Source organism: Hibiscus syriacus, unplaced genomic scaffold (genome assembly GCF_006381635.1).
Source record: "Hibiscus syriacus cultivar Baekdansim isolate YM2019G1 unplaced genomic scaffold, ASM638163v2 tig00110333_pilon, whole genome shotgun sequence".
Taxonomy (NCBI): Eukaryota; Viridiplantae; Streptophyta; class Magnoliopsida; order Malvales; family Malvaceae; genus Hibiscus; species Hibiscus syriacus.
In genome coordinates, this window is record NW_024062689.1 from 36,640 (window position 1) to 63,396 (window position 26,757).

Below are 26,757 nucleotides of genomic sequence, written 5' to 3' on the forward strand. Positions count from 1 at the left end.
ATTTACGTTACCTTTTAGAAAATGTTTTAAAAAATGATAATGTGATTCGGTAGACTTAGTCGTAACGTATAGACTCTGTCTAAGGGGTTACAATATACAACAATAATAGATGTTTTTTTACATATTGTTATTCCTTTTGTTTTTAGAGTATTATTTTCAATTGTCGGAATATAATCAGAGAAAAATATTTTCAACTTCAATTTTATCTTTTTGAGAAGAGTCATATTGACAGACTTATTTTCACTTCGATATTCAGATGTACAAATATTGAAAAGTTCAGTTAAGTTCCACGGCAACTATCATTTCAACGACTACACCGATGATTTATTTTATTTTGTAACCATTTGTTTTCCAATAAACTTTGTACACCATAAATATCATTTACATACACTAATTTAAAATGACAAGGGTGAATTACACCATTAGTAAGTAAATTTAGTGTTCATGTTATTTTTGTTACTAAACTCTAATTTGTTTGATTTTGTCAATAATTTTTTATCATTATATCGTTAAATCATTAATAGCATACTTATGTAATTATTATTTTCTCTCATTTTTTTATAAAAATCCTTAAAAGACTGGATTGTTATCCATTATTGATCATTTCTAAAAAAAATCGATATTAAAACGTTCATATTTTTCTTTTCTTTTTTTGTTCTCCTTTAATTGGTATTTCATAAAATCATTCAAAATCAATAAAAAAATATATCCAAGCTTTAACCATATAATCTTATTTTCTCTTCTAGAGGTCATCAAATAAGATTGATTTCGAGATATGTTACTCGACTTAAAAAAAATGTTTCTTACTATTTGAATTTTCAAACATACACCCTGAATCTTTTAAACTCAACAAAGCTCTAAAACCTTAAAATGATATATTTTTTCTATTTTTAATTTTATGAGTTTTAAAGAGTGTTTAGAAAAATCTAAATTAATAAAGTGGTGAAAGACGACGAGAATAATTTTTTTCTATATCTAAGATGCTCACAAACTTCATTGAAATCGAAGAATGATATAACTAAAAATGAAAAAAAAAGAAGAAGCTTAAATTGGATGAAGAGGAATAAAGGGAAAAGGCAAAAAAATGCCATATTATAGAAAAAAAAAATAGAAACATATTTTTCTTCTATTTCATCACAAAATGTCGCTCCATCTAGTTGTTAATGATTTAACGTTATAATAAAAAAAGTTTGTTTGATATACTGTAATTGGTTTTTAAAAAAATAATTTACATAAAATTAATTACTTAAAAAATATTTTACGTAAAATAAATTACATACAAATTATTTTATGTAAAATAAATTATATCTTCTAAAAATTAATTTATGAAAACCATTTTCACTTGTTTGATATATTATAATTAATTTTGATCCATTTTAGTATCTAAACTTTTAATTTTTGTTTCATTTTAGTACATCACCATTAAAAACTTAACGACACTGATTTTTTATGGATAAATTACATTATTCATCACTCAAATATCTTTTCATTCCTATTTTGGTACAAAAGTTTAAAAAATTTCAATTTAACTACTCAACTTTCAAATTGCTCCTATTTTAGTCACTCTAGTTTACTTTATTAATAATTTTTGTGACATGGTATTATTATTATTATTATATTAATATATAATTAAAAAATTTAAAAGATAAATTTGGAAGTTAGAGTGATTAAATTAGGAATAATTTGAAAGTTAAGTAATTAAATTAAAAAAATGATGTAATTTACCCATAAAAAATGTGCCACGTGAAAATCACATGTTAAGTTTTTAAGTGCGATATATTAAAACGAAACAAAAACTAAACATTAAATATGATTTTAAAAAAAATGAAAGTTTAGGTATTAAAACGAATTAAAACTGATAGTTTAGGTACTAAACGCGTAATTTACCCTTAAAAATATTAAATATAATAAAGTATTATTTTTAATATATTAGATTAGTTTAGTCAATATTATTATTAAAATATTAATATTAAATAACACTACTCTTTGTTTTTTGAATTAATCATTAATATCTCTATTGACAGACTAATCCAGATTGGATTTTGCAATGGCCCATTATAGGGGTAACCATCTTAACCTAATTTACTTCATACACAAAAGTCAAGATTTGAACCTCTATTTTTACTTAAGAAATCTATTGCTTCATCCTATTAGACCATCTGTTTGTTGATATAATATTATTGAGTATATTATTACAATATTAAAATAATTTATTATATTATATTATTAACAAATTAATAAATATATTTTGACAATTGATATTTTATTAACAAAATACTAAAATATTATATTAATATTAAATATATAAAATAATACTATTCATTATTAATAATTTACTAATATTATTTTTTATAGAATAATAAATAATATTAATTTATTATATATTTTCAAATTAAACATATAATATATCAACAAATATGATTTAAGTGGTAAGTAGCTTAATATTAGGACTTTTCACGATCGATTAATTGTTATAACGGTTATTAAATTTTGTTAATCATAACATAACCTTTAAGAAACGATTAGCCATTATTAACGGTTCGATTATTTTTTTCAAACATAACACAAATTAAAATTTTCAAATTTTCATAAAATTTGCAACGATGGAAACATATATATATTTGTAAAAATTTGCAATTACATAAACATATATATATATATATATATATATATATATATATATATATTGTGTGGATATTTATATTTTGTAATTTAAAATTATGTATTTATTCCATCTATGTTTGATTTAATGTGATCTTATATAAGATAAATATGATGACTGAAAAGTAGGAGGAATCGTTTTGATTTTATTTTTAATTATATTATCTAAAAAATATAATTAATTAATTATAATTTATTAACGGTTAACTGATAGTTAACTATTTATTAAAATTCATTAACCATAATCGTAACCGTTAATCAATATTTTTAACGATTCGGTTAACTGAAATCGTTTAATCTTAACGATTTGGTTAATAACCTATAAAATGTAGCGGTTACATCAGTTATTGATTACGGTTAACAGTAACAGATTAATTTGATCACCCTTACTTAATATCGCTTAAGCAAAGTCTCTAGTTTGAGTAATTGTGTATGTAAAAAATTCATTGTTAGGAGGCTCACCCATCAAAATTAGGTGTATGATGCATGTTGGTTCGAATTAGTAAATATATTAAAATTTTTATATATTAAATATTATAATATATATTACTAATAAAATATAATATTATTAAAATATTTAAATATATTCATTAAAATTATATCAAATATTATATTAATATTAAATAAATAAAATAATATTATTTTGAGTGCTTATGTTTTGAAGTGAAAAGTTAAGAAAATAGTTTATGGAAAATTAGATGGTATAACATTTTACATGAAATCCATAGTAACTAGAAAAATGGATTACGTTGAGGAAAGCCAATTACAAATATTGATCAGTGGAAAATATTTTTTGTAAAATCAATTACAACTATCAAACACTAAAAAACTTTTTCCTAAAAATGTTTTTCAGCTATCAAACACAAGAAAATGAGAAAAAAAACATATTTAGCTATTAAACACACACGAAGTTTAATTAAAAAAGTTTAGTGATAAAATTAAATTTTTTATAGTTTAGTGACAAAAACAAAATAAACACTAAATGTTAATAGCTAATGGTGTAGTATACCCAAATGCTAAAAATTCCAAAAATTTCCCTCTTTGTGACTCATTTAAGCCCTCACGGGTTACTCCACTCGCTCCTCCGATTCTAAACCCTAGAATTATTTCTGAGACATCCAGAAATTTTCTTCTTAAAAAAGTTTCTGGAATTGTTTTTTTTTTAATTTGAAAATGGAGTGGAATGCCGAAACCCTTCAATTCCTCTCGCAATGTTTCCTCCACACTCTCTCGCACAAGCCGGAACCCCGACGCGCCGCCGAATCTTCCCTAGCCGAAGCTGCGGATCGTCCAAACTACGGTCTCGCTGTTCTCCGTCTCGTAGCGGAGCCTTCTGTTGACGAGCAGATCCGTCAAGCTGCCGCTGTTAACTTCAAGAACCACCTGAAGACCCGTTGGGTTCCCTCTAACGATTCCAACGCCCGCGCCACATTTTCCCCTATCCTCGACCCTGAGAAGGATCAAATCAAAACCCTAATCGTCTCACTCATGCTATCTTCTACCCCTCGCATTCAGAGCCAGCTCTGTGAAGCCCTTGCAGTTATCGGTAAGCACGATTTCCCCAAATCGTGGCCGACTTTGCTTCCCGAGCTCATCTCAAATCTCCAAAAGGCTGCACAGTCCTCTGATTATGCTTCCATTAACGGTATTCTCGGAACTGCAAATTCAATTTTCAAAAAATTTAGGTATCAGTATAAAACGAACGACCTTTTGCTTGATCTAAAGTACTGTTTGGATAATTTCGCGGCTCCATTATTAGAAATATTTCTTAAAACTGCTTCATTAGTTGACTCAATGGCTGATGCTCCTGGCGGTGGTTCCCCTGCGACCCTCCGGCCACTGTTTGAATCTCAGAGGTTATGTTGTAGGATATTCTTTTCATTGAACTTCCAAGAACTGCCCGAATTCTTCGAGGATCATATGAGGGAGTGGATGGGTGAGTTTAGGAAGTATTTGACCACAAATTATCCTTCTCTTGAAAGTAACAGTGATGGGCTAGCATTAGTCGATGAACTTAGGGCTGCAGTATGTGAAAATATTAGTCTTTACATGGAAAAGAATGAGGAGGAATTTCAAGGTTATTTAAATGAATTTGCATCAGCAGTTTGGAGTTTGCTTACAAATGTGTCTCAATCTTCTAGTCGTGATAAACTGGCTGTTACAGCAATGAAGTTTTTGACCACAGTTAGTACAAGTGTGCATCATACTTTGTTTGCTAATGAAGGGGTACTACCACAGATTTGTCAGAGTATTGTGATTCCAAATGTGCGGTTGAGGGATGAGGATGAAGAGCTTTTTGAGATGAATTATATTGAGTTCATCAGGAGGGATATGGAAGGGAGTGATCTTGATACAAGGAGAAGGATAGCTTGTGAATTGCTTAAAGGGATCGCAACTAACTACAAGAAACAAGTGATTGATATTGTTTCTGTTCAGATTCAAAATTTGTTGAGCTCATTTGCGACAAACCCCTCTTCCAATTGGAAGGACAAGGACTGTGCCATATATTTGGTTGTCTCTCTTGCAACTAAGAAGGCCGGGGGCACCTTTGTTTCAACTGATCTTGTGGATGTTCAGTCCTTCTTCTTATCAGTCATAGTCCCCGAGTTACAAAGCCAAGATGTTAATGCGTTTCCAATTCTCAAGGCAGGTTCTCTTAAATTTTTCACAATGTTTCGAGGACTGATACAAAAGCCTGTTGCATTTCAATTGTTCCCAGATTTGGTTCGATTTTTGGGTGCAGAATCAAATGTGGTTCACTCTTATGCTGCAAGCTGTATAGAAAAACTCTTGCTTGTCAAGGATGAAGGGGGAAATGCTAGATATACTTCAGCAGATATAACTCCTTTTGTGCCTGTGCTAATGAACAACCTTTTTAACGCATTGAAGTTTCCAGAGTCCGAGGAGAATCAATATGTAATGAAATGTATCTTGCGTGTGCTAGCGGCCGCAGACATTTCACGTGAGATTGCTGGACCTTGCATTGTTGGGTTAACTTCTATTCTTAATGAAGTTTGCAAAAATCCAAAAAACCCAATTTTTAACCATTATCTTTTTGAGTCCGTGGCTATTCTTGTCAGACGGGCATGTGAGAGGGATGCATCTCTTATATCAGCTTTTGAATCAAGCCTCTTTCCCAGTCTCCAAACCATCTTGGCCACTGATGTGACTGAGTTTTTGCCTTATGCATTCCAGCTGTTGGCCCAGCTTGTTGAACTGAACAAACCACCCATCTCTCCAAGCTACATGCAAATTTTTGTGCTTCTCCTCTCCCCTGAATCATGGAGGAGATCATCGAATGTTCCAGCTCTTGTGCGTCTGCTTCAGGCTTTCCTGCAGAAGGCACCCCATGAGCTCAATCAAGAGGGGAGACTGAACCAGGTGCTTGGTATTTTCAACATGCTTGTCTCATCTGCTGGCACAGATGAACAGGGCTTCTATGTTCTTAATACCGTGATTGAGAATCTTGAATATGGTGTCCTATCTCCATACATGAGTAATATTTGGAATGTCCTTTTTATGCGCCTCCAAAACAACCGTACTGTGAAATTCCAAAAGTCTCTTGTGATTTTCATGTCACTCTTTTTAGTCAAGCACGGGGCTCAAAATTTAGTGGGCACAATGAATGCAGTTCAGGCCAACATATTCTTGGTAATTTTGGAGCAGTTTTGGATTCCCAATCTTAAGCTGATTACTGGAGCAATTGAGCTTAAGTTAACGGCAGTTGCTTCTACAAGACTCATATGTGAAACTCCGGTGCTTTTGGATGCTGCAGCTGCTAGAGTATGGGGCAAGATGCTGGATAGCATTGTTACCCTTCTTTCACGGCCTGAGCAGGACAGAGTTGAGGAAGAACCAGAAATGCCAGATATTGCAGAAAATGTAGGATATACAGCCACTTTTGTCAAACTTTACAATGCTGGGAAGAAAGAGGATGATCTTTTGACTGATGTGAAGGATCCAAAGCAATTCTTAGTAGCTTCATTGGCAAAACTTTCTGCAGTTACTCCAGGGAGATATCCCCAGATCATTAGTGAAAGTCTTGAGCCAGCGAATCAAACGGCATTGCTTCAGCTTTGCACCACTTATAATTGCCAAATAGTTTGAGTAAGTTACTTTCTGCACTTATAGTTACTTCAACTTTGCTTCAGATTTGGTTTCAGTGAGTGAAACTGCATGCATATGCGATAGCATGCAAGCTACTATTTACCTAAACATCCAATTGCAGGGTGTTTTGACCTGCAGAAAGTTGCCTAATTGTGATTTCTGGAGTCGTATAAGGTTCAATAATAATTGTGCTCATTTACCCAATAAAGCTCTTGGTTTTCTCTACATATCTACTGAAACTAGTTTCTTCTGCTCTCAGTCTAATCCAACCACAAATCTGCTCCATCTTCAAACTCCAAAGAAATGAATTCTCTATTTTTTATGTTTAAATTTCAATAGCAGTATGTTGTTTGGGGTTGTGCATTCTCATCGATTGGTTTTATTGCTAGAGTGCAGGGATATTGTTTCTTCTTTATTTTGGTGCCTTACCTTGAACATGCATTTGTGAGCAGCAGTTGTGCATTTTGACATAAAGTTGAAGGATCATATGTGCTGGTGGATTTTGCAGTTATGGTTGCTCTCTCAAATTCTGCTCCCGGTGCCTGTGGTTCCACTGGTAGGCAGTTCAATGGAGAGCCCCTTTTTGGTCTTTTTTTGTTGTCATGAAGTTGTAAGATCCTGTTGTGTCCTGGTGAAAAGAGTTGTGTAAAACTTCTTCAATTTTCCTTCATTTGAAATAGCTCAATGCTAAAACGTATAAAACCCAAGTCGTTATCGAAGAATCCTACATTCCAGTGCCTTGGGACCATATTTGTTTTTAATACTGTTGTAGCTTTCAGAACATAAACAACTCGTGTTTCTGGGTTTACAATTTCAAAAGCAAATTCAGCTATTCTGCGTGCAATATAAAAGGTTTTTCGTTTCTTTGATTTTAATTATGAAGTGTATAGAATATAGCGAACATTATGTGTTTAGTATCTAAATTATCAGTTTTGGTCTAACTTCATACTTAAATTTTCAAAATTTTCAAAGTCATATTTATTTTGTTTACTCTAATATATATATATATACATATTCATGACCACCAAATGTGCATACGGTGAGGGGCACTTTTATCTTTATTTGGTGGCTAATTATTATTAGTTTAATAAAATGAATAAATTATTCAAAAGAAATTATCTATAAATTGATTAAATTATTTAACTAACTTCCACTACCTCTTTCCTTTAATTTATCTTTAACTAAATAATTGTTTGTGTAAACCATCATACACAGAGATAAATTATTGGAAGTGCATGATAAAGGCAATAATCATGATTATATGACCGTTATGTTATATGCCCATCACATCCCATTCCTCTATGTCTCCATTTCTACTCATCATTCTTCTTTCCAAGTTATCGGAAAGGCAGTGTTATAAAAAAAAATCTCAGTATCATTATTACGATGATTATTATTTTTGTTGAATTTATGTTAAACTAGTTGGCCCCCTAAATCTTAATTTAACTAAGATTTAGATTCAAATTCTAAAATCTCTAAATTAAAATCCCATTAGCGGAACTAATCAGAACTCCTTAAACACACAGAGATTAACCATTGATTAAAGAAATGTTATGACGGTGGTGAAAAGGCGAAATAAATAAAGGAGAGGTCGAACGGATCTCAACAATATTCCACAGCATAAGAATGATGACCAAGGTAATCAGATTGGGTCTAAAAGTTCGGCGCCTACATATATTAGACAAATAAAACCCCCAAAATGCCATCCCATTCCCAACTTGAACTCGCAAAAAATGATTTTCTTCTTCTTCTCATAAACACCTTGAAATCTGTTTTATTTTATTTACGTTTCTTTATTTTAATTGTAAAATAAAAAGAATAAAATCATGGTCATGTATTATAAAATTAAATTCTAATCAGTTATATTCAGTATCATAAAATAAACAAATTTCATTTATATTTAATTGTATGTTGATCATTGATGAATTTATTCAATTATTTTAATTAATTACTATCGTTAAGAAAATTGTAACAGAAAATAAATAAATAAAAAGTTAAGTACTGAATCACATCAAAAAAGTTATGCCTAATTCACCTTTGGAAAATATAACTAAATTTCTCATTTCACTATTAAAAGGTCAAATACATAATCATATTATTAAAATAAATAAATATATAATTACACAAAAAAATTATTAAGCAGCACATTTTGGATTCCAAAACTTTATATTTACCTTTCTTGTTAGCCTAAAACAAAGGAAAGTCGGTCATTAACCGAAAGTCAATAAGATTGTGTTTGAAGAATATACGAAGGCGTACCCTTCTTTTCTGTTATAAAGCCCAAATAGGCGTTGAAATAAATAATTCAAATTTATAAATAAAATTGTGAAATTCAAAGACAAAAATGAATTCTAGTAAGCATGGGAGATGATGATCGAAGAAGCAACGTAAGCTGACCCATGGCCATCTTTTTATTATCAATTGAAATTCCCCAGACAATAAAAAAGCATAAGATTCACTTTTTTTTATTAAAGAATTTGTAGGGTACCCCTTACCTATCCCAAAAGCCTAGGGGCTTGCCCAAATATTCGTGCTGCATGGTGGAGCCACGTGTCATAAATTGAAGCCCAAAACGTTATTGGTCTTCACATGCGTGTGAAATGGCAATGTATTCACAAAAAATCCAAATGATTGGTGTGAGATGTGAATAGAGGGCTAACAAAAATTATTTTTTAATTAAAGTATTTGCTATATTATTTAAAAAAAATATGTTTGGATCACTCCATGATTTTTACAAGATGTTTGAATCGTTTAATAACTTTGAAAAATCACGTGGATTGTAAGGTGTCTTTTCAAAGTTTCATGTACGTACGATAATAAGAATGATTTCAAAAATCGTCGTGCGATCTGGGCGACTTCAAAAGTCATCACATGATCCGAACAATTACCACCAACTAATATAAAAAATATTTTAATTGAAGAAATAATTTTCTCTACGTCCTAATATGAGCATTTTTTTCTCACACATTATTTAAACAATTTGACCAAATTATAATATATAATTTAGTATATTGAGTATAACAAAATATAGTAATTATATTATATAATTTACAATGATAAATAATTATATATTATTGTCCAAACATTGTTAATAAAGTTTTATGGTTGATTGAATCATATTTCGGTTGATATTATTCTATTTTTATCAGAAAATATATGTTCGAGCGTGCTTAAATGCAATGTTATACGGGTGAAAAGTCATCCAAGATTTTATTATAGTGAGCCCTGCTTTGTATTCATCCAAAACTTTTATTTTAATAAAATTTTATCGAAGCCATTAAAATCACCGATAACAGTTTCAATCGCAGTGGCCGTTCGATTTCTCTATTATCGATGGTCTGTTTTCATTTCTCGTTTTGACTTCTGTTTTGATTGTTTCATCGCTTTTTAATTGGTTCTTCTTGTAGATTTTTGGTTATATTTGTTGCACGTGAATATGAAATTATTCTTTTCTTACCTTTTCAACCAAGTATTTACCACTATGAAGTCATTTTCTAATAAGAGAATCGCTATTAGACTAGATGAAACTAATTATCTTCTCCGGAAATAACAAGTCTACTTCATAATTGCAAGTCGTGCTTTGATCTCTTACGTTGATGGTACCATTGTTACCCTACCTTAGTTTCTTTTGGATGAAAACGAGACTTGAGTCTCTAAGTATCATTACTACATGAACCAATACAATATTTTAGTCTCATGTTTATTGGAAAAGCAAAACGAGGCATTAACACTTCTAGGATAATAAAAAGTAAATAAAAAGAATTTGTTCAACCATATCGTGGTATTAACCTACCTTAGGAGCGAGTTCACTCCAATGTATATAATCGGTGCAATGGACGAGCGATCCCATGAAATTAGCACGGCTCTCCAAATTTCGTATACCCGGAAATAGAGTGGACTTAGGTGGTACTGCTCTTCTCTAAGAAACATAACGTAGAAGAAGCTAGAGAGCGTTTGAAAGTAAAACATTTGAGAGAATTCATTTTTTAGTATATCTCAATAGCTAAAAATGAGTCATCTATCTATAGACTTAAAGTAGGTATAAAGTGATTAAAAGATCAAATAACGGTTATAAAAAATTGATTGTCGTAATTTCAATTTTAATGAACATAAACATTATTTTATAACGGCTAGAAATGATAATATATAAACCATGATCAATATCATTTTATTGAGAGAATCCATAAAGAAACACACATGAACCGAATCGGACTCTGACAAAAGAGTCCTATCCAATGTCAAATTCCTTGCGTTACCAACAATGGTTACTTGTTTCGATCAGTCCTTACGTACACTAAGTTATTATTATTTTGGTTGTTGTTGTAGAACTTCTTTTTAAACATGGTAAAAGTAGGGCAAATTACACATTTAGTACTTAAACTAACAGTTTTGGTCCGTTTTAGTATTTAAATTTTCTTGTTTTTCAAAACAACACCTAAAGTTTAATTTTTGTTTCACTTGAGTTCCTCACAGTTAAAAACTATAGTATATATTTCATTTTAGTGCCCCGTTCAAAATTTATATTTTGGTACTAAAACAGACCAAAACTAATAGTTTAGGTACTAAACGGGTTAAAATTTTATTGACGGGATACTAAAATAAAATGAAAACTAAACGTTAGGTATGGTTTTAAAAAGAATGAAAGTTTAGGTACTAAAATGGATCAATGTTAATAGTTTAGGTATTAAATTCGTAATTTACCCTAAAAATTACTACACCTATATTTGACAAACTAACCTACTCGAAGCATTCCTTCAAAAAAAAATAACCTACTCGAAGCATGAATCTCCGGTGTGAGAAAAGAAGACCAATATGTAGGAAAGTATAACTGGAACTAGGCATATTTCATCAATTTCATCGGACCTTCCACCGAATATAAGGTAGTTAATATATATATCACCTCAAGTCAACATAGTGTGCGCAGTCTTCTAATCAACTCTTAGACTATATTTGTGTGACTGCTTCATTGAACTTACTCCATTAGTTTTCGACTCTTTAAAAGATTAAGTTCAATTGATGACATCATATTTATAATATCACAAGTCTAAATATATAGATTTTTTATTTCGTAAATTTTTATTAGACGTTGGTTGCATGTGGTTTTAGTTTGGTTGATAAGTTGAATGTTTTGTACATCGTATGAATTCAGTTTTTATGATTTATATATGCATTTATGTATGTAAATGTAGTTGTTTGCATGCCTAGTGTATATTCTAATTCATGTGTTGTATAAAATATAGGGTAAATTATATCATTGACCACCTAACTATTTAGTAATTTTACTTTTACTATCAATATTTCAATTTTTTCAATCAGACCACATAATTGTTTAATTGTATTCAATCAAGTCACTAGTCGTTAACAGTTGACGGAAATGCTGACATGAAAGTTAAATATTTTGATAAAATTATACGTATGTTCTTTGTTGTTTACATATTCTTTTAATTTAGTCTTATTTTTAATAAATTAAAATAAATTAATCTTATTTTTAATGATGACATGTGGACCTATTCGATTAGATGATTTGATTTATTTTTTAGAATCTAATTTATTTCTTTCAATTTGTTTTCTTACAACCAGAGTCATTAAAAATAAATTAAATAAATTAGAAATAAGACTAATTTATTTTAATTTATTAAAAAATAAATTAAATTGAAAGAATGTGTAAACAATATGGACCATATGTATAATTATACCAAATTTGTAACTGTCACGTCAGTATTTCTGTCAACTGTTAACTGCTAGTAACTTGATTAAATACAACTAAATAATTATGTGACCTGATTGATAAAATTAAAAGATCATTAGATATAATTTAGCCTAAATATATTTGTTTTTTTACAATGTTTTTAATTTCAACGTGACCGAATAAGAAGTGACATACTGATGGGGATCAGAAGATTCTCCCACCCAGGCTTTTTATATATTATATAAATTAGTATTGGTTAAGGCTTCGAATCAAAGTAAGAAAGGAAGCAAAGAAGCACCTTCAAAGGATCAATCTTGGTCTCTTTGGATCTCTTCTCTAAATCCTAAAGGAATCTGCATAATCTGATGGATAGGACTATACAACAAGCTTAACAAACCTTTTTCAATAAATAAAATTACAAAGCATCTACCCCTTTGGACCCGCTAAGAGTCATTCCTTTATTGGCCTAATCAAATCACAGCCATCAATAGTGCTTAGAATACTACTCCTGATCATACTTTATTTTTAGCAATAATTAACATTAATATGTTCCGTAAACCCTTCCCATAAGTTATTTTCTTTTTCTATTGACGACAACATACGGGAATTTACGAACGGAAATTACATTTTTGCTCCCAAGGATGAGAATTGTTTGTCATTTTTGCATTACCGGCTTGGTCTTTAAACCAAAAAAATGTTACATCTTTTTAATAATGTTTAAATTTTAAAATTTGATATTGCAGATAAAATCAAGTTAGAAATATCATTCTTATAATAAATTTTTGTATTATTTGATCTAAATTAATCGAGTAATAAATTAGATATTAATAATTATAGAAATATATGATTTATTAATTTTTTGTTACCTTATATATATGTAGTGTACAAGTTTTTAAAATTATTTTTTGAGATTTTTATTTAATATAGTCAAAAAGGGGTTGCTTAAAATCTTCAAAAGATGCAAATGGGAATAAAATCTTAATCTTCAACTTAATTAAAAGTTTTGTTCTTCAAACATGCTCTCTCTCTCTCTCTCTAACCCCAATTCTTTCTTGAAAAAAAGAAAGAAAAAGAAATGCTTAACTAATTGTGATTAGTGACGCATATTGGTTAACAGTGAACGTTGGCATAATTAACCCTAGTTAATGTAATTTATATGATTTGGATTCCACCTCCACCATTAAGTTCTTTTCGTTTTATTTTATTCTTATTGTTGTTTGCAAAGAATATTCCGATCCGCATGTAATAGAATAATGATTTGGGCATAGCTGTTTGTTTTGATTGGTAAGACCAATGAGAATAAATTGTTACTGCACTAGTTAGTCATTTATAAAAAAAACGTACAATAAATGTAGATGATAAATTAAATTAACGTGCATTCTTTCAAAAACAATTGTATTAAATTAAATGATATTATATAGTGTGTGTCTATGAAGTTTTTCATTAAATCCCTACAACTCTTTTAAAAAAATTTGATTAAATCTCTATAAATTTTGAAAATTTTAATTATATCATCTTAAACTATAGTGTTAAGTTATCTCACTGTATAAAGTATAAGTTTTTTTTATTAGTTTGTAGTGATTACAAAAAGAAATCTATTTAAAATTTCTTAACTATTTAACAATGAACGTGACATATTTACTTGAATATAAGACTTTTAAAAAATAATAACACTCTCTTTAACCATTAAATCGTTTAATGGATTCACATACAACATAAGTTTAAAGCACATCAAACGCAAAATCTTTATTTTTTTAAGCATACTTGACACTTTCAAGTTCCAATCTTGTAATCCTTTTGATTATAAATATCTTATAGACTAGACATAAAATCTTTAAACAAAATGAAATAAAAAGTGCTTTAAAAGAGTGTAATTTAGAACATGTATTTTTTAAATTCAATCAGCAATTGTATTTTTATAAAAGAATTTATATCATTGACTTCTTCTTTTACAATTTTTGTGTAATTCATATGTTAATTAGTGTTGCCTTATTAGGGAAAAGGAAATGTCACAATGATGTAATATCGAAGTTTACTACATTAATTACTTTTTTTTTATAACTAGAGGCACCCTCAACTAAGAAAATCCACATTCAACACATAGTCTCGTATTCATATTATATCTTTTGTCTATATAAATGTTAATCAACTCAATACGAACTGTACGATTAACAATAACATCAATCGAGCGAGCAACCCTCCTAAACTGTTTAAAATTGGGTTCTTTCTAAACACTATAAACAAAATCAGTCCAAGTCAACTTAAGAATGCGCACAATAAGTGAATTACTTTCCAATTCACAACAATCTAGAGCACAGTCTGCTCCCAGTTCATGAAGCTCGACTGAAGCTTGCAAATCTTATTCATTATGTTATATTTTGGATAAAATCATTCTTGTAAAATAAAAATGAGACTTTAAATATAATGAAAGATGAAAAAATAGTTAATTTTAAATTATATTTGAATACTTCTTTAACATATATTCTGTTTAACCAAAAAATTCAGTTTCAAATTTTTAATTTTTGGTTTTAATTTTACATGCTTATCTGATAATATATTGATAAATTAAAACATATTTAATATTACAGAGTTTTATATGGTAATAACTCTTTCAATTTAGTTTCATACAGTTATATTAATTGTTTAGGAGATTACGTACTGTAGGAGTTCATGTTTTTAAATTTGTTTAAGAAATCTTGTATATCGTCCTACTGTATCAAATATTTATTAATCTAATTTATTTATTTTAACTATAAACAACAGTATTGGTTGAATTCAAACCACGAAGATTTGCATATCTATATTGAAATCTTAGTATCATTTTCAAACAATTATAATTTATAAACCCAACATTAATTAATGTTAAAATTAAGGCAATATTATATTATGATGGTATGAATTTGTTGGCATCAAACCAAATGTTGCTTTAACTAAGAGAAAAACATATGCATAGATTAGAGATATCTTGTGTTTGTTTCTTGGTTTATATAATTTTAGGGGGGAAATAAAAGGGGTGTGAAGTTTCAGATTGTTTAAAAAATGGGAAGCAGAATGTCCTGCATCGGAGAAGCGAGACAAGTCGGGTTGTGACACGTTGGTAGGTGAGCGACCGAACACTTGCTGGACCATACCTACCACGTCGGCTTCCTCGAAAACGTGACTTACTCCCTCTCCCTTTGAACGTACCCAACACTCGCTGTTTCACGTTTTTACCTTTTTTTTTTCCTTTGAATCTTTTAGTGCTTCCTCGGTTATCGTCATCGTTTCTTAAGCTCGCCAATGGGTCAAAATCAAAACTCAATTAATGATTATCGGATACAATAAAAAGAAATTGCAAAAAAACACACAGCGATTGTGGTACACTCACCCTAAACGACATGAGGGAAAGGATGTGACAAAGCTGACCACTATTGAGAAACCACACACGCTTACCATGCTTCCGGTGGGTCCTCCGAAGCGGCAGTGGCAAACTGAGTTATTACACGGATCTACAATGCCAAAATAGAAAAAAAAAAATTGCTTCTCTTCTCATCAGTCAATATATTTGATTTTATTTGAGAAATAACACGAATCTTAGCAAGTAAATAAGATTTTATATTAAAAAACGAATTTAAATTTTTAAAATTTTAAAGATAAATTTAAATTTATACAATTTTAGAGAATGAAAATATATTTTTAATAAAATATATAGTAATTTTAAAATTTTGAGTAAGGACAAGTGGTCCTACCCGTCCTCTCAATTTATCCCTGCCTTCCACGAATCACAAAGAAAGAAACGGCGATAGCCCAACAGTAATTTTTTCCAGTGAAAATACCTATTAATCCTAGGGAGTGGATTAAATTGATATGGTTAAATTGTTAAAGGGAGTATATATAGGATCCTATGACTATAGGATTTTGTTATATTAAGTTACTAACTATTAAAAGTTATAAATTGGTCGCCTGACTATTCTTTATGTCCCAAACTTGTCATTTTCCGTTAAAATTATGATGGTAGTTTGAGCTATTCGTTAACATACTGACTGAGATATGATAAAATATGATTTCATAATCTCAAATGACCATTATATCTCAGCCAGCAGGTTAACATATAACTCAGATTGTCGTCAAATTTTTAATGGAAATGACGAGTTTGGAATATAATGAATAGTCAAGTGGCCATTTTGTAACTTTTAATAGTTGAGGGATTCAACAAACCAACTCCATAATCGAGAGACCATTTTGTAACTTTAAATAGTCGATGGACTCAATAAAATAACTCCTTATAGTCGAGTGATCATTTTATAATTTTTAATGGTTGCTAATTTTTTAACATAAAATGATGAATTTGGAACATATAAATAATCTAATAACCATTTGTAACTTTAATTTTCATGGGATTCAACAAAACAATACCTTCTGGTCGATGGATTATTTTATAATTCTTAATAGACGATGGACTTAATAAAACAACATTATATATTGAAAAGATGATTTGTATAATTTTTCCTTTTTTTTCCTTCAGATTTTCCCATTTTTTTAATAAAGAGAAAAGAATATGACGATCATCGCCCTCAATTCAACTATCTCGAATTTCATCATAGAATATAAAATTTATCTCCAGGGACGGATCATAAAAGAAATGAGTACCAAAAGAACGATTGCATATCAATTTAACCATAACGTCAGCCACTTACGTGGTACATGAACCAAGCAAACCCTCCAACTTCAATCACCCGATTAGTGAATGTTTCATAATTTTTTTTTTAAAAAAAAATCAGTTTTTAGATATATTTACCTCCAATAAAAGAGTTATCAATCAAAGTATAGGATCTTAATAACAAACATAAAAAATATTTTACTAATACAAAAATTCAAACACAAAATAACCTAACATCTTTATTATATAATATTCTGACTAACCACATCAACATACATCCTTCCATTACAGGACACAAAGAACCATCCAACTATAATACAGACCATGAATCAACCACGATGATTAATCAGTTTACATAGATGCCACACTTTGTAAAACCAATGACAATAGGCGCTATAATAGCAAGTCTCAACAGTACAAAATGAAAACGCTAAAATCTTAATTTCAACGGTTGTCTATAAAACCCCAATCATACATCTTGTAAGTCACTGACCAAGTATTAGAACCCTCATCGTATCATATGTTGACTGTTAACAAAACTCGATAATTCTCTAATTATCGACCCTTTATACACAATAATTATAAACCCAACACATATCCGACTTCGATCACCCCTCTATTAGAAACTTATTGTAGCGTTTGCAAATCACTTCCAACGTCAATGTTAATCCAAGAAAAAACATTTTTGCATCCCTCCTAATACGATACATGCGAATTACTCGTAGCAACAACCGTCTCAATGAAATGAATCATTTTTAAGAATTAAGAGTAATAATCATAATTGTATAACGAAGTTGTGATAGATATAACTTCACTATTACAAGTCTTTTGAAACACTCTGTGATTTAAAAGAAAGAAAGAAAAAACTCAATTGATGAATGTTCAATAATATTCTCTAATAATACATCAAATAAAAGATTAATCAAACTTATCTCCTTCATCATTGAAACAACTCAAAACTTGTATTAAACAAATATACTAAAGTAACTTTCTAATCAAGACAATTTTTTTATCTACAATAAAATCACAATGCCTTCTTTCATAGGTAAATAAAGAAATACATGCACCTCAAACACAAGAAACATCAAACACTCCAAACCTTGTTCGTAAAGAAATCAAATATTAAATTCTTTTAACAATGAAAACTGAATTTAATTAATAATAAAATAAATCATAATTACAACGCATCGAAATATATAAATCAAATTGGAGATAATAATCACCAAAATATTCATACAAAAATAAAATATTAAGCTTAAATATACGGGGAAAAATCTTTCATTAAGAATAACGACTACCATCAAAAGATTCCAGTGATCTTCATAAAAACTCTCATTGTCTATGATGAATGAGACGCTTTACGAAGTGAAAAATGAGTGGTGAGTGAACCAAACAATCTGACATGTTGCTTCGTTACACAATTCTAATTATATCAGCAAACAAAGTTTTACCAAAGAATGTATCTGACTATATGTGTCCACCGATAAACCAATCAGAAAATAAATGTCGTGATGGTTTTTGTGCGAGCACCAAAACGACCACAAATGTATGCAGATTATGTGGGAAGAGTAAAAAAATACGTACCATAAGAGTAGAGAAAAACGTGTCATAAAAATATATATATTTATTTAAAATTAAAAAATTCAATAATCAAATAAATAAACATAAAATAAAATAAGAAAAACAGGACACGAAAATATTAAGATTAAGAGAAAAGTAAGTTAAAAAACGGAGACGATTACCGTTTTCAAAAAATCATCAACCATCAAACAATTGGTTTTCGGTTTAGAGATTTTTTCTCGGAAAATGCAATTGACTAAATGCATCTCATAATTGGGTGTTGTTAATATTTTATTAAATTTTATTTATTTAATTAATTATAAAAATATTATTCTCACAAAAGACCTTTTCACTTTAGGTTGAATTTATTTAATTTTTGTTTTCTAAATAAATAATTGAGATAGTATTTGCCTGGACATTTCATGTCACCTTTTAAAATAATAAAAATGCTATTTCTTTTTAATGATAATTCTTAATATAGAGGTTTGAGGTTTGGTTAGTACTTTCACTTAAAAATCTGTTAAAAAGTTAACGGCGCCGTCAAATGCAACCTATAAAAAGAAATGAAGAATGGGATTTAAACTCCGTTTTGAGGGCATTACATTTTCCGAGGTAACAGAGCGTCAAATGAATCAGGATAATCAGTGATGTGATGTGCAATCATTTAATTATATACCCGCCGTTTTAGACGGCTTATATTACTTTTCCACGCGTGTTATTTTCTGTGATTTCTTCTCGCTTATTTCCATTTTAGTTATAAGGGTAAATTACATCAGATACCACTAAACTTTAAACGTTCACTCGATCATACCACTAAACTTTTAATTTTATTAATTTTAGCACTATGTTTATTTTTAAGTATAAATACGTCACTCCTTCATTAATGACTAATTGAGACGATGACATGGAAGTCGTACACTGTAACATTGCTGAAGTGAATATTTCACCAAAATAACGTCATTTTGACAAGATTATTTTGGTATTCAAAAAACTCAAAACGACGTCATTTTACTTGAGAAAAAATATTGAAATATTATGTTTGAAGAGATTTAAACCCTAGACCCATAAAAAAAGAACTTAATGCTTAACTATTGGGCCAACATTATTTTTTATTATAATTTTTATAAAATTTCTAAAATTTCAGTTAAAACTAATTCTAAAATTTTAAATAATCTAGGGATTAAACCTAAAATTTTCAATTATACTTTTTCTCATCATCTTCTTCAGCGGATCACGTTTTCTCTAACCCCGCAATTTCATAATAATCATTATTCTTCTTGATGTGCTTCGCAATCACGATTTGATCTTCGATGTACGTATTTGTAGCAACCGTCGTCGAGGAGGAAGAAGAAGCAACCGATTTAGATGGTGGATTCTTCCAATGAATTGAGGGTTTATCGGATGATTTGGATTTAGAAGAATCAGGAGGAGGTGATGGGTCAAGCCGACGAGCTTTGGTGAGGAATTTGAGCGCACGGGTTCCATCTCCGACGTCCAATGCATCTTTGTCGATTTTTAAGCATTTCAAGGCATCATCTTTGTTGCCACCCATGTTCAAATTAAAAGAATAAAATTTCAAGAGATGGCCATTGAATCGAAGGTGAAAAATGGGTATGCAGTCGAAATGAAGAAGTAAGAAAAATATAAATGAAAAATTTAGGTTTAGTCCCTAGGTTATTTGAAATTTTAGAATTAATCTTAACTGAAAATTTAGATTTTATAACTTTTACAAAAAATAACAAAAGTTTAAGTTGCTTTAATCGTTAAGCTTTAACTTTAACTTTCATCGCTTTACAGTTCAAATCTTCCCAAGCACCATATTTCAATATTTTTTCTCAAGTAAAATGACGTTCTTTGGGGCATATTAAGCATCAAATAACTACGTCAAAATGGCGTCGTTTTGGTGAGACAAACACATCAACAACGTCACGACACACGTCTATCATGTTATCGTCTCGTTAAGTCATTAATGACAAAATGACATAATTGCACTTAAATATAAACTTTAACGTTAAAATTAATCAAATTAAAAATTTAATGGTATAAGCAAGTTAACGCTTAAAGTATAGTGGTATATGATATAGTTTACCCTAGTTATAATTATTATAACATTATCAAATGCAATATTGCAAACAAGAATCCCCGAGACTAATTTTATCAATGAGGGCAACTTTGGTTATTTTTTTTTCAAGGTTGTGGTTATATGTAAAGAGTGGTAGTTTTAAATTTAAATAATAATTTTATTTTTCTTATTTTTTGTATTTTTATTAAATAATTAAAAATAATTCCAAAATATCAATCAAGCATAAAAACATGGTAACATTTTAAAGTATGAATTAATAAAATGTTTGATGAACTATTAATTGTTCGTATAATGTTTATTAATATTTGTTTATTAAACTAATTAAATGAGTATAAATTTTTTACGTTGATTTAATAAACGAACATAAATGAATATTTATTTGATTAATTTAAGTTTATGAACAATTTGTTTATCGACTGTTTTTCTTTTTACTTATTTATATGCTCGTTTTGGGATTTGGAAACGCCGATTTAATATTCTTTTAGCCGGAGAAGGAAGACAAGCAGCAACAGCCTCCGTCTTACAATAGAGCAGCGTGTTTCACCAGCAAAAACAAAAGTGGTTTCAAGCAGAAAGCGGTTTTTGTAACTGAAAGAGTGCAGTGGCCCAAAGATTGTTTAAAAGAAAAGATTAATTCTTCATACTCGTTACAGAGAAATTACCAACAATGAATTCATGTATAATCGTCGCTCTCTCTTTTGTTTGTTTTTAATATTCTACACTTTTCTTCATCATTTCAAGTCTTCCCCGGGGTTTTGTTTTTGCTTCTTTGGTCTTTGCTTTCGTTTAACGGGGTAGACTTTGCCTGCTTCACGAACACATTTTTTCTTCTTTAGTGATTTACTTTCTCTGCATCGTCCGTGCGTCCTAGTTTTGATGGTTAATGTATAAGTTAATCCATGGGGTTCTTCGTTTGCTCACGCGGTGTCGAGTCAGTGTTAAGTTACAGAAAATGGGTTTGTCTTATTATTTATGGGTGTTTGGAAAATGAACCTGCTTGGCTGCTGAGAAATTAGAACAAAAGTTTTCTTTAGGTTGTACTATGGTTAATGTACGGACATTGGTGTTTTGAACTTCAGCTTAACTGGGTATTAGTTTAGCAGCTTAATTATGAAAAATCCTTTTATGGGTATATCAAAATCCTAGTGTACCGGTTTGACTGTTCTGTTCTCCTCTACTGAACTTATGAATTTCCTTTTAATTTTTCGTATGATAGCTCCGGGTGGTGATGATCTATACCAAGAGCTATGGAAGTTATGCGCAGGCCCGTTGGTGGAGATTCCTCGGGATCACGAGAGAGTCTTTTACTTCCCTCAGGGTCACATGGAACAAGTAATTGTCTTTTTTTAGAAATTGCTTTTGGCCTCTTCCTTATGTTTAAATTGCATCATATTTAGATTAAAACTTTGAAATCCGCCATTTTCTTTTCTCTTTTCCTGTCTTTGTTTTTTGCAAGATTTTTGCTTTGTTTTTTTATTGAATTTTCTCTGATTGTTCTGCAGTTAGAAGCATCAACTAATCAGGAACTTAAGAATCAACCCCTACTGCTTAATCTTCCTTCTAAGATCCTATGTCGTGTTCTTCACGTCCAGTTACTGGTATTCTATCTCTCATTATGTTTTTTCTCCTATTATTTCTTTAATTTTCGAGCTTGACAATTGTAATTATTTTTTTGTTATTGAAATAGGCCGAACAAGAGACGGACGAGGTTTATGCTCAGATCACTTTGCAGCCTGAAGCAGATGTAAGCAAACATAGTCCCATCCTAATTTTCTTTTTAGTATTCCCTTTTCCATACTCTTTGGGTTGACAGATTTTATTAGGAAATGTAAATGAAGACATGATATAATTAAATTCAGTTCATGTTTGTCATTACAGCAAAGTGAACCTACAAGTCCTGATCCTTGCCCAACTGAGGCTCCCAAGAGGACGGTTCATTCCTTTTGTAAGGTTTTAACTGCATCTGATACGAGCACTCATGGAGGGTTCTCTGTTCTCCGAAAGCATGCTACCGAGTGCTTGCCTCCTCTGGTACTAAGTTTGATTGATCATGTTAATATTTATTGTTAGACTTTCAGTATATGGTATTGGCTTAAACCGTGTTTATTTTAAATAGGATATGAATCAAACAACCCCTACTCAGGAGTTGACTGCCAAAGACCTTCAGGGATACGAGTGGCGGTTCAAGCATATATTTAGGGGTAATGGTTTCTTTCCATTTCAGATTTACTTTACATGTCATCGTTAGGCAACTGTAAATAGTAGCTCTATCATTTTTCCTTTCTTGATCTGCTTTTAATTCGTGATTCCAACTACTCAGGGCAACCACGGAGACATTTGCTTACGACAGGATGGAGCACCTTTGTCACTTCCAAGAGATTGGTTGCCGGAGATACATTTGTGTTTCTCAGGTCAGACTTCTGCAGCTCTTTTTTGGTGATGTGTCAAACTGTCAATGTTGTATTTTTGTAGTCTCTAATTGTATTGGCTTGTTTTATTAGAGGTGATAATGAAGAACTAAGGGTTGGGGTTCGGCGGCTTGCTTGCCCACAGAGCAGAATGCCTTCATCTATGATTTCCAGCCAGAGCATGCATTTAGGAGTGCTCGCTACTGCTGCTCATGCTGTTACAACGCAAACCCTCTTTGTTGCGTACTACAAGCCAAGGTTTAATGTTCTTTCTTGATGCAGACACGGTTGGCAATATTAGCTTGTTATAGTTACCTATGGGCTGAGTTTCTTTGCATTTGCTCTTGTTAGGACGAGCCAATTCATAATAGGAGTAAATAAGTATTTAGACGCCATGAAAAATGGATTCTCTGTTGGTATGCGTTTTAAGATAAGAATCGAGGAGGAAGACTCTCCTGAGAGAAGGTATGTTCGTTTCTATAGGTAGTTCTCTAATGTTTGTCTTTTAATTTTCTGATCCTTTTACCTGTTGCCATTTCCTTTTCAAAATCAGGTTCACGGGTACCATAATTGGAGTTGGAGATTTTTCCCCACATTGGTCAGAATCTAAATGGCGGTCCTTGAAGGTTGAATATAATTTTAAATTATTGATTTGAAATACTAACTTAATTGTTCGTTTTTTATAGTAGTTCTACCCGACTGTTTCTGCTTTTAGATTCAATGGGATGAACCTGCAATGATACAAAGGCCAGATAGAGTTTCTCCATGGGAAATAGAGCCATTTGTGGCTTCTGCTTCTATAAACATTGTACAACAAGCTGTAAGGAGCAAAAGACCGCGACCTGTTGATGTTCCAATTTCAGGTGTAGGAACATTGTTCTTTAAAGTATTTTCAGTGGACTATTGTATGCCGACTTGATTAACTTTGATAATATTAATTGAAATTGTAGAAATTACTACAAATTCAGCTGGTTCAGCTTTTTGGGGCCATGGTTCAACCAAATCTCAGGAACTAACTCAAGTAGGAAGCACACCTGAAGTCCAAAGCAGTGAAAGCCAAGTTATGTGGCCTATGAGGCAGAAAGAAGCGGATTACGGTCTTATCAATATTAGTGGAGCTTATAACTCGAGGATTTGCCCTGAAAATGCCTGGCCACGTTCACCTCTTCTGAATGTCTCTCTAAACCTTTTTCCTGATTCATTGGGTGACAAAAACAAAACTAAAATACCACAGACTGTTGTCATGGAACATGCATCTTCTTTTCAATCGGAACCTAGCCATGGCCTAAAGCAGGAGCAAGTTGAGAAAGGGAAAAAATCTGAGACTTCCACTGGTTGCCGGTTGTTTGGGTTTAATTTGACAGATAGCACTAGTGTAGCTGCCCCCACGGACAAGGAACAAGCAAGCACAACGGTTGGTCACAATTGCGTTACAGAATCTCTTCCAGATGTGTCTCATACTGATCAGAACCCGGAAACAGTGAAGTCTTCAAAGGAGCTGAAGCAAGTTGCATCAGAGACCACTACCAAGGAGATGCAAACTAAGCAGGGTGCCTCTACTTCAATGAGAACTTGTACTAAGGTAAATACCTGCAGCTGCATGCTTATTCTTATATTCCTTTTTCATCATTTCCGTTCCATAATTGAATCAATATTTATGGATACCAAAGGTACACATGCAAGGGATTGCAGTTGGTCGTGCTGTTGACTTAACTGTATTGAAAGGATACGGTGATCTCATTAATGAGCTGGAAAAGATGTTTGATATCAATGGAGAGCTTTGCCCCCGTGGTAAATGGTCTGTTTTTTTTACTGACGATGAGGGTGATATGATGCTCGTAGGTGATCCATGGCTGTAAGTAACTTTGAAGAAGCACACCTGCTTTGTTCATTTTTCACTACTAGTTTTAGAAAATTAAAGTTTTCCCTTTATTTTATTTTTAGGGATTTTTGCAAGATGGTGAGAAAGATCTTCATATATTCAGGCGAAGAGGTGAAGAACATTAGTGCAAGATGTAAAATTGCGGCTTCATCTTTGGAAGGTGAAGAGATTGATTCAGATCATAGGTCTAAAACATGAAAGAAAGTTTGAAATCCCTTTCTTATTTATTATTATATATATGTGGTTTTATCTTGTTTTTGCTTAATTTGATTCGAGTAGTGAATGAAAAGTTGCATTATGGAAAAGTGTGGGAAGTAGGAACATTTGTAGGTTTGGAAATGGAAGGACTGTCATTTGTGAATACCTTTTTCTTTGTTGGGTGGTTTCAGTGAATAATCAGCCTGTAAAATATATTACATATATAAATGTTTGCATTTAGTTTGCACTTAGTTCATTGTTGGAGATGTGGCCTAATGGAATGGTGCTGATCCTTATTGAACATCTTCATCCACATTCTGTCCACAATGATATTGAGGTGATCATAAACCAGGAAAGAAGATGAAACTCACGTGGGAAATTGGATTGGCAAGTGAACAAGGGAAAATTTCAATCCATAGAAAATGGACCAAGTAAAGTCCAAAACAAGCACACTTTTGAAAAAGTGTGCCATGATTCTCCCTTTGGACCATGTCATGTCACTCAAAATTGGATAGGCATCCAATTAGCTTCTTCACTTTCTCAACTCAGAATTTTGCAAAATCTCCCATGCTTCCTTTATGGTGTTGACATTTGCCATTTTTACAAATATCGAATCATCCAGACATTGTTAGATGAGAGTAAGAGCTTGTTGATTTTTCTTCCTTTTCTTCGTCAAAGTCTCCTTTTCTTGTTGTGACAATGACGCCTTGTTTTTAGGGATGGCAGAATGACCCGAATTCGACGGGGAAACCCGATCAAGTTCGGGTCGGGTCAAGTAACGGGGATTTTTTCGAGTCGGGTTCGGGGATGGGGCAAGGTATTCCTGCCCCGATTATATATATATATATATATATATATATATTTATATATTTATATTAATTATATATATAATATTTTATATTTTTATATTAATTATATATATATATTTTCGGGTTCGAATTCGGATTTGGGTATAATATTTCGTCGGGTTCGGGGACGGGGCAAAAAAATCCCCGACAGGGCGCCCTGATAAAAAACCCGTCGGGGGTCGGGTCGGGGACAGGGATTCATTTCGGGTTCGGGGACGGGGCGAGCAAAACCCGCCCCGAACCCGTCCCATTGCCATTCCTACTTGTTTTGTGGAGATTCATAACTATTGTGAGTGATCTCCCAAGCATCTTGTGCCCCAAGTAAAGCATTCATATGGAGACACCAACTTATATAATTATCTTTTGTAAGACGAGGAAATTGAAATGGAAAGATACCATTGTTGGCCATCTTCACGTATATTGAATCAAACTTTGATACCACTTGTTGGGATATAGAAGTATGAAACTTAAACTTGTAAAGCGGAAGAAGAAAATATTAGAGAAACTTTAGAATTGAATTGGAATACCATTGCTTTGCTTCATCACTTACAATCCTTTATATAGGAATTGCAAGTAATTATTAGAATATTACAACTATTCATTACACCCTTTCATCCTACAGTCATCTCAATTCATAATGAATAATTATACCTAATCATATGAATCAACGCACCTATTCATA

At 31.3% G+C, this 26,757-nt stretch overlaps 2 protein-coding genes across 6 annotated transcripts; both read left to right on the plus strand.

Annotated features, from left to right (window-relative positions):
- Window positions 1-3,752: 3,752 nt before the first annotated feature.
- On the plus strand, window positions 3,753-7,516 carry LOC120120198 (exportin-2-like). 4 transcript variants are annotated; one of them, XM_039139877.1, is made up of 2 exons: window positions 3,753-6,768; window positions 7,158-7,516. In XM_039139877.1, the coding sequence occupies exon 1, from the start codon at window positions 3,835-3,837 to the stop codon at window positions 6,766-6,768; it is 2,934 nt and encodes a 977-aa protein (XP_038995808.1). In that variant the 5' UTR covers window positions 3,753-3,834; the 3' UTR covers window positions 7,158-7,516. The 4 variants fall into 4 exon arrangements, with proteins under 4 accessions (XP_038995808.1, XP_038995809.1, XP_038995810.1 ...); XM_039139878.1 differs by having other exon boundaries at window positions 7,165-7,516; XM_039139879.1 differs by having other exon boundaries at window positions 7,221-7,516.
- Window positions 7,517-21,250: 13,734 nt separating this feature from the next.
- On the plus strand, window positions 21,251-25,332 carry LOC120120200 (auxin response factor 9-like). 2 transcript variants are annotated; one of them, XM_039139882.1, is made up of 14 exons: window positions 21,251-21,416; window positions 21,956-22,071; window positions 22,242-22,337; window positions 22,427-22,483; window positions 22,618-22,770; window positions 22,856-22,940; window positions 23,060-23,150; window positions 23,241-23,405; window positions 23,499-23,612; window positions 23,701-23,773; window positions 23,863-24,010; window positions 24,098-24,729; window positions 24,818-25,002; window positions 25,092-25,332. In XM_039139882.1, exons 1-14 carry the CDS (start codon window positions 21,407-21,409, stop codon window positions 25,225-25,227), a joined length of 2,061 nt encoding a protein of 686 aa, XP_038995813.1. In that variant the 5' UTR covers window positions 21,251-21,406; the 3' UTR covers window positions 25,228-25,332. The 2 variants fall into 2 exon arrangements, with proteins under 2 accessions (XP_038995813.1, XP_038995814.1); XM_039139883.1 differs by lacking the exon at window positions 21,251-21,416 and having other exon boundaries at window positions 21,949-22,071.
- Window positions 25,333-26,757: the final 1,425 nt, after the last annotated feature.